We start from the raw sequence: 12,468 nt of genomic DNA, 5'->3' as shown, positions 1-12,468 counted from the left end.
GTGGGCTTCAGTAGCTGTGGCTCGCGGGCTCTAGAGCACAGGCTCAGTAGTTGTGGCGCACGGGCTCCACGGTATGTGGGATCTTCTCGGACCAGGGCTCGAACCCATGTGCCCTGCATTGGCAGGCGGATTCTTAACCACTGCGCCACCAGGGGAGCCAACATCTGCAATTTATTTTAATGTAGGAAATGAGGTAGGGACTCTAACTCTTTTTCCCAGGCAAACCAACTGATCCAGAACTGCATGACTGCAGTACTCGTTGCCTCTCTAACCTGCAGTGCCTCTTTATGGTGCACCGAATTGCCACACATCCTGACCTATCTGTACTCTCTGCTACTTCCTATTGAAAGTCTGTTGACTTGCATGCCATTATGATACCAGTTTAATTATCGCAGCTGTGCACTTTAATACTACTTCCTACCATACCACTTCCCCAAATTAGTATTCTTCTCCAGAATAATCTTGGCTACTCTTATTCATTCTTCCACACGAACTTTAAAATTGTTTATTCAAGTTCCCTCACTAGTTTTTTGATCAGGACTACAGTATATTTATAGATTAATATATAAAGAGTTGATGTCATTATAATATTGAGCCATCCTATTGAAGAACAAGGTATGGACTTCAATTTATTCACATTTTTTTGTTCTTCAGTAAAGCTCTAGGGTTTTCATTATTGGAAGCAGAAGTTGTTCTTCAGTGATCATTGAAGTTTTTTGTTGCTGTTCTTTTGGTTTTATGCTGATCCTGTGCATTTCATGCTAAGTTTATTCCTAGATGCTTTATTTTTCCTGGCAACTTTCAAACTGTCTTGAAGAGGCAGTTGTTCTTGAACAAGCATTTTCACTTTGCCACAATGGCAGACACAAATAATACATTAAAAAGCACCATGAAAACCTTGTGTTGATTTTAGCTCTTTTTATTAGGAAATATTCTCAAAGATAAATGTGACCTAGAGCAGAGCCATTTTCTCCCTTAAAAAAATGCAACTTCAATTTATTTTCCATCTGGGCTGTTTTTGAATAGAAATAGCGAGGCACATTTGACGTGAAATCAATTCTAAATAGAAGCAACCATCAGGGTACTGCACTAAATGTCACAACTGCATGCCAAACAGTTCATTAAGTCCTAGAAAATTATCCAAACTTTACAGATGTAACCATCACTCAACAGAAACCATTATCCACACAAGTAGAGCTCAGAATCATTTATAGTGATAGACATGAGAAATGGAAAGAACAGAAACAATTTTCTGCAGTTTTCCTACTGTCCCACTGATGCATAAACAACTAAACATTAAATAATTGACGTTATTCACGTCAACATAAAATCAAATTTGTTTTCTCTGAAACCTTACTCCTCTAAAGAACATCCAGAGTACTTCATATTATTTTTACTGTATAAATTTTTATAATTAAAAAACTGACAGGGAAAATAATTTATTACTGAACATTGTCTGTTATAGACTTATTTAAATACTTTTTCTATACACAAGCTCTTAACTGATAACTTGATAGACACATTGCCACACCTCCTGTTCTCATTTAAAAGCAAAGTCATAGAAATATTCTTTCAGCTCTGTTTTCAGTTGGTTAGACGCCACGCAAATCAAAGGCATTACTATAATTAACTTATTGTTATAACTTGCACTGTCCTTCAAATTTGGCACGGTTAAATTTTGCTTTGGTTCTTAAGGAGTGGCAGCATCTAGGTGCAAACATCATCCTTTAGAACCTTTTTGAAAGTTATTCCTATATAGTCTGAGGGAGACATTATTTGAAGTAGAAATAGAATTTTGAGGTTATAAAACTCTAGGAATCCTGTTGAGCCCAGGTGCCAGATCCATTTATTTTAGAAAATTTTTATATAGTAGAAAAAGTGAAGACTAAAACTAACATGTGATGCCCTTTTATCCCTATAAGCTGGCTGAGCCTTTTCAGCAGTTGATAATATTGGAGTTGACTGGGGAGAACATACATGGTTAATAGCGTGTGTGTTGGAACAGCCTTTCTTGAAGTACATTTTGCAAATTGTTTGACCCAGGATTGTAATTCTTAAATTTCTCCTAGTGAAATAATCATAGAAATTCACAAAGTATTATATATGATGAATAAATTATGTTCATTATAGCATTGTTTATAATAATGGAAAACTGGAAACAACCCAAAAGATCATAATAAAATAGCTGGTTAGGGCTTCCCTGGTGGCGCAGTGGTTGCGCGTCCGCCTGCCAATGCAGGGTACATGGGTTCGTGCCCCGGTCCGGGAGGATCCCACATGCCGCGGAGCGGCTGGGCCCGTGAGCCATGGCCGCTGAGCCTGTGCATCCGGAGCCTGTGCTCCGCAATGGGAGAGGCCACGGCAGTGAGAGGCCCGCGTACCACAAAAAAAAAAAAAAAAAAAAGCTGGTTAAATAAAATTTCACATAATGGGAAATTCTGCAGCCATTAAAAATGATGATGTAAATCTACACATTTAAATACAAAGAGGGCAACAATATTATGACCTCCACCCTGTTAAATCCAATGGTCAATTCTCATCTGAATTTGACTCCGTGGGGTTCCAGGATACCCATCCTCTGGCTTCTCTGCAGCCTCACTGGCTGCTCCTTCTTTCCCCTACTGTTGATGTGCACTGGTCCTCTTCTCTCTATACTCACTACTTTGGTAAAGTCAGTTAAAGTCACATGGCTTTATGAGTATACATATGTGGACAATTCTCAAGTGTGTATCTCCAGCCAAACCTTCTCTCCCAAACTCCAGATTCTTTTATCCAGCTGCCTACTTAGCATCACCACTTGTGTATTTAATAGATGTCCCAACAGGTTCAAAACTGAATTCCTGGTCTTCTCCCACTAACTGGCTCTACCCACAGAATTCCTCATCTCGGCTAATGGCAACTACAGTCTTCTGTTTGCTCAAGGCAAAGCCCTTTTAGTCATCCTGATGCCTCACTTTTTCTCACACCCTGTGTCCACTGGATCAGTGAAATCTGATCTCTCCACCTTCCTCTCCACCACCCAAGCCACCATCATCTCCCACCGACATCACTGCAGTGACTCCTAACTGACCTCCCTGTTTCAATCCTTGCCCTGCACGGTCTATTCTCAATCAAGCAGCCGTTTGTTAATATTTAAGTCAGATCCTGTCACTCCTTGCTCCAGTGTCAGCAGTATGTCCCAATTTCATGCAATGTAAAAGCCAAAGTCCTTCTGAGACCCATTTCTCCACTTTTCTTTCTTTCTTTCTTTTTTTAAATAAATTTAGTTAGTTAGTTAGTTAGTTTTGGCTGCGTTGGGTCTTGGCTGCTGCGCGCGGGCTTTCTCTAGTTGCAACGAGCGGGGGCTACTCTCCGTTGCGGTGCACAGGCTTCTCATTGCAGTGGCTTCTCTTGTTGTGGAGCGCGGGCTCTAGGCGTGCGGGCTTCAGTAGTTGCGGCACACACGGCCTCAGGAGTTGTGGCTCACGGGCTCTAGAGCGCAGGCTCAGTATTTGTGGCGCACGGGCTTAGTTGTTCCGCGGCACGTAGGATCTTTCCAGACCAGGGATCGAACCCGTGTCCCCTGCATTGGCAGGCGGATTCTTAACCACTGCGCCACCAGGGAAGTCTCCCCACTTTCATTTCCAATGTAGCACAAGCCTTTTTGGTATTCCTTGAACCTATCAGGCATGTGAGAAAAGAGCTTTGGACTCAGTTTCAATTCTAGCTCTATTAATAGAATGCCTCCAACCCTTTGTTTCCCATTTGCAAAATGGGAATCCTGTACCATCTACCTCCCAGGATTAAGGTGGAAGTGCTTTTTAACACTCAAGCTTTACATAAGTCCCAGCGCTTTTATAATTTTCACATATGACCTCTAAAACTTGTCTTGCTTTGCTTGAGAATTTCTTATTATTTCTAGTCCTCTGTTTGTATTTGATCAATTCAAACAATCTACTGTATGGCTTCTTTTACGCCAGGTACTCTGGGGATATGAGAATAGCCAGGTCATGTTCTCTTAAAGAATTTACATGCTAGAAGTGGGAGATGGGCCTATTAAAAGCAAAAAGTACATGAAGTATTGCAGGTGCTCTGATAAAAACAAAGCACAGATGAAGCACAGTGAGGGGGACAAAGGAAGAAAGTTCAGATCTCTCAGGATTGATGGGGAGAAATGGGAGAAAGGAGAAAGGGAGCCATACAAAGTTTTATAGAGGTGACCTTGTACTGAATCCTGAAAGATGGTAGGTAAGGTTAGGCAAACAGGTAGGGGAGGGAAAAGCCTCCCCGACTACTCCCATCTCACACTCTTAAAGCACACCTGGTATTTACCACATTTTAATTAATTCCTTTTGAGGGTGATTCTTTATTCATTGTTGATCTCACCCACCAAGTATAACTGCACCCAGAGAGGCTCCGTGTCTTTCATATTCATTTCTGTACCCTAGAGTTCAGCATAGTTCTTGGCCCAAGGGAGGGAAGAAGGAAGGGAGGAAGGGAGGGAGGAAGGGAGGAAGAGAGGGAGGAAGGGAGGAAGGGGTGGGGAGGGAGGAAGGAAAGTCAAGTCTTGGTTAAGAGCACAGGTTTGGGAGTCAGGTGGTCCTGGTTGGAGTCCCAGATATACAATTTGCTAGCTGTATGACCTTGAAAGAGTTACTTGACCTCTCTGTGCCTTAGTTCCCTTTTTTTTAACCTGTTGATCTATTTATTTATTTATTTATTTATTTGGTTGCACTGGGTCTTGTTGCAGCAGGTGGGCTCCTTAGTTGTGGCTCGTGGGCTCCTTCGTTGTGGCATGTGGACTCTTAGTTGCAGCATGCATATGGGATCTAGTTCCTGGACCAGGGATCAAACCCAGGCCCCCTGCATTGGAAGCTTGGAGTCTTAACCACTGTGCCACCAGGGAAGTCCCCTTAATTCCCTTTTCAGTAAAAGGAAAATAATAATACTTGCTTCTTTTGTTTTTACTATTTTTTTACATTTTTTTTTAATAGCTGCTTCTTCATAAGGCTGTTGAGGATTTACTGAGATCGTTTTTGGAAAGGCTCAGCACGTTGAAAGGCACATGCTTTGAATACTAATCCTATTTTCCAAGGTTCTCACCCTCTTTGGCCAAATTACAAGAACTCTCTTAGAGCAAAATGAAGGTGTTTCTCTGTCCAACACTTAAAACTTTCAAACATCATAACAACTTAGGTTTTTCTGTTTTGTTTTGTTTTGTTTTGCAACTTGGCTTTATTTTATATAGACACATAGACACACACTTAGTCTTAATGGCTTCCTTTGATTTCTTTTTAAAAAAAGGACTTCTGTGGTTGAGTGTCTGAATTGCTGTACCATTAGAAACAGTGCCTGCAGCAAACTGCTTTGTCTCAGTTACTCATTTTGGAGGACACTTGTATTTCAGGGTTGTCCTCGGCTATCTTTCTGACCCTAGTGAAGACATTCAGGATCCAGTGAGTGACAAATTCTTCAAGGAGGTGTGGGTTTCAACGGCAGCTCGAAATGCTACAATTTATGATAAGGTGAGGTTCACATATCCTGCTCTTTTTTTAATTGAATCACGTCACAAAAGCACATAATTATTTCTGCATATTACTGGTACAGAGTATTCTTAATGAGTGTAAAAAACCAATACACCTCCAAGTTGTAATAAAATACTTCTTGGTAGACATTAAAAAAACAGAGTCAAAAAGAGCTATGGATTATTGTTTAGAAGAGACTTTAGTGGCATTCTGGTCTCAGATTCCAGAATCCCATCATAAGCATCCTTAGCAGGTGGTTACCCAGCCTTTATACATGTCTAGTGACAAAGAGAAAAGAGGCAGATGGGGTGAAAAAATGAGTCAGACTTGGGTTCAGCCCAGCTCACACAGTTGCTGGCGATATAACTATGTGTATAGTAATTTGATGTTCTGAGCCTTCCTTTCTTTCCTCTCCTATAAATTGGGAGAAACATTCACTAGGTGGTCGTGAGGATAAAGAACAGTCTATTAAATGTATTTAGCACATAGTACATATAGTAAATGGTGTCCATCCTGATGATGAAGCTTATTAATAATGAGAAACTTCCTCATTTGGACAGCTCTAATTTTGGAAAGGTGTTTTAAAACCAACTTCGTTTGTTAGGGAGGCCAAATGCATCCTCTGGTAAGTTCTGTCCATTGATGATGATAAAGAGTGTACAAGAGTTGAGTCACCCGACACTGAAACAGGTTACATCATGAAGTAGCCAGCATTCCATCATAGAAAATACTCAAGCTGAGTTCCACTGACCATCTATCATAAACTGGGTGAGAGTGCATTCTTCTTCTGACTTCCAGAGTCCCCTCAGCACAGAAAATTCATCATTTCTAATGAAACATGACAACTATCTACATAGCCTTATTTCATACTGAGGCCTCAAGGCCATGATCAAATAGGTTGTGTGCATGGAGTCTTTTCAAACGTAATCTTTAAAATGCAGGGCACAGCCTAGTTTGGATCCTGGATTGGGAGGAATAACAGCTATAGAAGACATTTTGGGAATAATTGGATAAATCTGAATATGGACCGTATCTTAAATAACATAGAATTGATTTTCTGAGGTGTGAGAATTGTATTGTGGTTATATAGGCACATGTCCTGATTCTTAAGAAATACATGCTGAAATATTGAGGTGTGAAATGTTATGATGTGTGAAACTTATTTTCAGTTAGCAAAATACATACACAACTGATAACTTTAAGTACAGGTACAGATACGAACATTTTTCAAAATTAAAAAGTTAGAGAAAATATAATACACAATTTTCCTTTTAGACCAGAACCTCCAGTGAAATTCAGGGGTGAGTATTATCCAAAAAGTAAGGTATCACCCATGAAACTCCTTACCACTAGCTTGACTTTATCCTGAGGTCAATCACTTATGTAGATCAGATATAGGATCTGTGTTGTTTTTTATTTTTTGATGGAAGCAAATCTAGCACTCTCTTTGTAGCAAACAAAAGAAGCAACCCTTCTTTTGTTTCAGGTCTGCGCTGTAACATAAAACTAATATGTGTTTCCTAAAACAAAGGTTTTTGTCCGTCGGAATGAGTATTTTCAGTAAAGAGGATATGCTTTCTTTTAAACCTATCACTCAATTTCCTATTTAATCAGGTGTTCCGGTGCCTTCCCAATGACGAAGTACACAATTTAACTCAGCTGAGAGACTTTATAAGCAAGCCCATCTTAGCAAAGGAAGATCCCATTAGAGCTGAGGAAGAACTGAAAAAGATCCGTGGGTTCTTGGTACAATTCCCCTTTTATTTCCTGTCTGAAGAAAACCTACTGCCTTCTGTTGGAACCAAAGAAGCCATAGTGCCCACCGAGGTTTGGACTTAAGAGTCATACTTGTTTGCAACTCAAAGACTTCCACCCTGAAGAGTACATGTCACACAGTGACTTTCTGGAGACCTAACAGCCAAAGCCGGACCCAGTGCACTCTTGTATCCAACCCTTGGACCCTTTGGGTTGGCTGGGAAGGGCTGTAGTCGTACTGATATAAGGACAGTGAACATCAGCAGGGCTTTATAATTCCTCCTGTCTATCCCTGTGAAGAAAGGACTGTATTCTTAGGTAGCATATACCCAACAGCTTAAACACATACTAAAATTCCATGATGTATACCAAACTGCATTTTCTTTGCTAACAAGAATTCACCTGTCACTGTGATCTACTTTGCCAAAGTTGTCTGAACCACCTTATTCTTCTCTGACCCTCACTTATGCAGTTGATGTCTGCTGGGCCTGCCTTCATCTCATAGTCCATACAGGCTCTGTTTGAGGTATTGTTTATTGCTGGAAGATGTTGTGATGCTGCTTCAAGGTTAGTTAAGGTTACATGGGATGCTTCTGCTTCTGCCCATCTGGTCCTGGAGTAGAGTCGTGTGCCCCCAACCAAGGGTGTGGTCCGTATTCCTTTCCAGTGACTGAAAGGACAGGACCGACCTTAGTCTACACAGCAGCCCATGTTAGGCACCACTGATAACATTGACAGCAAGTGTGTTGACACCACAGATCAACAGGAAGGAATCAAATTCGTTTATTAAGGCAGAGATTTCACTTTGCCTCCAAAGGCATGGACAAGATGTGTCCTTTTGATAGGGCCCACCCTATCAGATTTGAAAACATGTAGGATATTTGATTACACAGCAACCGATAAAATTCAAAGACACAGCATGCAGCCTTCAGCAATCTTCAACCTTTTGGTGGGAATCTGATCCAGATAAGAAAAGAAGATTTCTTATAGTCCTGTAAAATTTCCTGTCATCCTTAGCTGCTGGATTGATTGAAATTTGAGTTTCTACATTTCAAAATCAAACCAGTGAATATAACTTGTCTTTCAAGAGAATCAGGGGCTTCATAACTCATGCCAAGTTAATGAGTATGAACCTAACCTTATTTGACATTCAGCTCGCCAGCTATGTTACCTTCTTTAAGAAAAATTGTTTGCAAAATGCATACAACTTCACTTGCGTTATTAAATATACATTAACATTCCACCAGGGTTCCAAAGAGGTTAGGATTATTTTTTAATTCACATTATCCTAGTCTGTGAATTGTTCTGGAAACCCATTTCACCTTTTTGGATGTTAGTGTACATACCCTTTGGTACCCCATAGCTCTAATTTTATTAAGCAGAACTATTCTTACAACCTAAAGAACTAATGTGGGTTCCCAACAGGCCTGAGGCCATAAAACATGGTGTAGGTGCAATGATTACACCTCTATGGATTACCTGGACAGAATCTCATCCAAAAGAGTAAGGACCCAATCCCTATTTTCCTAGAACTGATAGTCCAGTGGAAAAGGTTAAACAGGAGCACAAAGTCAGTGAACTAGGTTAGTAGGAGAGAGACAGTGTCACACCCAGGAGGGTTTTGCAAATGAGGTGGGACTATGGAACCAACAATGGAAATGAATATGCTTTTATGGTGGCTGAAGATAGTAAAATGACTTCGTTCTATAACAGTTGTAAATAAGACATTTGCTATTTATGAAGTTTAGATTGGCATTTAAAGTGTTGAGTGTATGTGAAATACCTAAGGATTTTTCATGTTTTCTTTTTAAATTTTTTAAAAATGTAGAACAGTCAACAAATTGGCTCTTGAAAGGGCCCTTTCTCTTAAAAAAAAAAAAGTCACTTAATCCAACCTCTACCCATTTTATAGCTGAGGAAACTAAGACCCAGGTAAGTTGAAGGACTCACTGAAGTTTACCCATTAGGACCAGTGTCATTGCTGGTCCATTACTGGCCTCTCCTTTCACTCATCACAGCCCCAAAAAAGAGGAGATGCAGTAAATAGATTTCAGACAGGATGTCTCTAAGCTATTTTGAACCCTGTGATATTACGTATTTATGTGCTTGTCTGTCTCCCCCTACTAGAATGTTAGCTCCATGGGGCAGGGACTTTCCTGTGTTTTGTTCATAGTGTATCCCCCAAGCCTGAAACAGTGCCTGGCTCATAGGAGGTGCTCAGTACGTGTTTGTTGGATGAATAAAGGAAGTGGAGGAGAGAGCTAATGAAATGAAAAACTTATGGAGTCTCAGACAAGAAATCTTCCTGCTGTTGCTAAAGAAACTGTTAGCAAGTTTCTTTTCTACTGCATCCTCTTAAAAGCAAGATGTTCATCTGCAAAGAGAGGGACTGCAAGATTTATTTGGGTGGATTTTATGGAAAATTCAGTGCCATAATTGCCTGCTTTGCAGTAGCAGTTTACATAGTGCAGCATTCTGCAAAAATTGCATGGGCCATGGACACAGGATATACCATATGGCCTAATTACCCATCATTCTCTGACACCATTACTACCTAATAGAAGTTCAAATAATTTATCTTTAACATTGCAATGTCTGATATAAACATTAAAATGCAAGTGATTCAGTCTTGAAAAGCTATTATGAACCTGTTCAACATTTTAAATTGACTGTAATCTTTTGAAATGCCTATAAGTGCTGTACCTGACACTCTGAAAATCTCTATAATAATTTTTGCTTTCTAGAAGGAAAAATTCTATGATTATAAGAAGTGAAGGATAGAAAGTGGTCATGGCCTATTAAAGCTATTCAGATTGGCCAAGCTTAGTGGTTGGAGGATACTAAACACAGCAGGTCGGGTTCAGGCATTTGCTCTGGAGCAAGTGTCCACTCAGGGACTCACCCTCCAGGGGGGTGGCCTTCATTCTCAGCTGTAATGCATCACAGAGAGCTGGTCATTAGATAATTGAGTGACATATTGTAAAACAAAACATTGGTTTTATTTTAATAGCATGTTTGGAAGAAAATTTTGTCTCTAGGTAGTCAAAACCAGAAGCAGTTAATCTCTTATGTAATAACTTGGGAAATTGTAACATATCGTGAATTAACAGTCTTCCAGATGAAGGCAGTAAGCCAGGAAGTCTTTTTGCAGATATAAGACAGGCAGAACAGATTTTATATACATCATGGAGATCCTGCACGTCTTTCTGCCCCTCCTCATTCCTTATTCCTTCAACCTCTTTCCCCAACCAGAGCCCTTCCGTATTATGGAAACCATTTTAGAGGACAAGGAAAAGCTTTCTGGGAAAAAACAACATTAGACATCTAAAGTAAATCTTCAGTTTAGCTCACACTTTTAAGTGATTGACAAAATATTATCATTTTTTAACAGAGGTAATGGTTCTTTTTAACATCTCTGATCTGATGTGGCACTTGAGCATTTTCAGATGCCTGTCTCCCTCTGGAGAGGGGCTAAAGAGGGCCCTTCGTGTCTTCTCCTCCCTCTCAATTCTCCCATGTATGAAAAGTGAGCAAACGCTAAAGGATTTTCAGTGTGCTTAGGAATACAATTTTATTACCTTGGAAGATCCTCTGAAGTCAATTACTACTGGCAACTTGGAGGTTTAAAATGGGTTCCACCAGGCATAGGCCTTGAGAAATTCTTGAATCTAGAAATTCACTGAAAAAGGAATTCATCACCATCTATCAAAAAGTTTCAGGTGAAGAATCAATGGATTCGCATTATGTTTAGGGGGAGGCAGATGCCATAATATGATTCCTAGTGGCATTTAATTCACATGTGATATATTATTGGCTTTGACTGCAGATTGGAAGGATTCATTAAAGGAAACAAAAATTCTTTGGCTTAATTTATTATAGGTTATTTTCTTTTTTCCTTTATATCAGTATTAAATTTTAACTTAAAAACAAAAAGTAATCAAAGTAAGATAAATGAAAATTTGTCACACTAATCATTTTAAACTTTTAAGGTTTAAAATCAGAGACTGGGATTGCAGTGCAACCAAAATGCAGACTTAATTACTCTTTCCTAGTTCTGCTCCACACTAGGAAATGTAACATCATGCTCTCCTAATGTATATTCCACTTGGATTCTTCACATAAAATTGTCTGAGTCAAAGGTACTGATATTCTCCTCAACCATTCTAAAAATTCATACCAAAGTATTGCAGTTGGAGCACATGTCTCTGATGCAAAAACCAGATACTTGCTGGTGAACATCCATCCATTCAGAATATTCAGATATTCTGGACAGAGCTCAGGCCCTAGCCTCACCCTTATGGCAGGCTTTGGCAAACTAAGGCTGGGCCTCTTGTTTTTGTAAATAAAGTTTTATTTGAATGTAGCCATGTCCATTTGTTTACATGCCTCATGACCAAATAATCTGCAAATCTGAGAATACTTGCCATCCTTAAGAAACATTTACTGATCCTTCCTCTAGAGAGAGCAAAGAATGTCCAGTTAGGGTACCTCAACCAAACAGATTTGGGTGAGTTCTAATCTCTTCCATAAGCAAGGTTTTCAACTCTCCATATCCCAGAGCCCAGCATTCTACAACAGATTTATTCTAACAAGGTCAAGTCCTTTCAAGAATGAAAAATCACATGTTGTTTTGTTCTGAGTTTTTGTCAACTAAAGCAGTCTTCTCCCAGCTGAGCACTCATATGGAAGCGTGGTTGATAATGTTTGTAACCAAAGTGTTAAATGAGGATAGATAGGCCTCATGATTTGTATTCAGAATGACAATTGTGAACTCAAGAAACTCAGTCTCCCTGGATTTTCCTTCTGTGAAGCCTTGGAAATGATACGTGTATCCATTCTCTGCCTCACAGTCAATGCTTTTGATGCCAAGTCCCTTAACTGCTTTTTTAAATGTAAATATTCATTAATTAAACAATTAAAAGTGTGAAATTCGTCGTGTCCCTCTACTTGAAAAGAAGATTCCTCATTCTGCGGATGGGGTTTTTAGAGCCAGCGCACTGTAGGTCTGAGCTTGAGACAGTAACCTGTGCCTTTGGAGCAGATGTCAGAGCCCCAGCGTCCCCTGCTGCCCCCAGTGTTCTCACAAACTTCATGCACACATCTCAGCAGCACCCAGAAAGAGAAAGAAACAGAAGTCCCCTTTTGCCCCCTCCTCCACCAGTCACTACCTATTCCCTGAAAGGCAATCACTTTCCCCAGTTCTTGAAAC

General features: G+C 40.0%; 1 protein-coding gene across 1 annotated transcript in view; it reads left to right on the top strand.

The window, feature by feature from the left end:
* PLD1 (phospholipase D1) overlaps positions 1 to 12,170 on the top strand; it is a 216,740-nt gene extending 204,570 nt beyond the window's left edge. Inside the window, exons 26-27 of the mRNA XM_024124338.3 lie at positions 5,387 to 5,504; positions 7,119 to 12,170. Coding sequence (XP_023980106.1) covers positions 5,387 to 5,504; positions 7,119 to 7,343 — 343 coding nt within the window. The 3' untranslated portion in view covers positions 7,344 to 12,170. The remainder of the gene's footprint in view (positions 1 to 5,386; positions 5,505 to 7,118) is intronic.
* Positions 12,171 to 12,468: the final 298 nt, after the last annotated feature.

This window comes from Physeter macrocephalus, chromosome 1, assembly GCF_002837175.3.
Source record: "Physeter macrocephalus isolate SW-GA chromosome 1, ASM283717v5, whole genome shotgun sequence".
Classification (NCBI taxonomy): Eukaryota; Metazoa; Chordata; class Mammalia; order Artiodactyla; family Physeteridae; genus Physeter; species Physeter macrocephalus.
The sequence above is the reverse complement of the archived record's forward strand: the minus strand, read 5'-3'. Positions and strand labels throughout refer to the sequence as shown.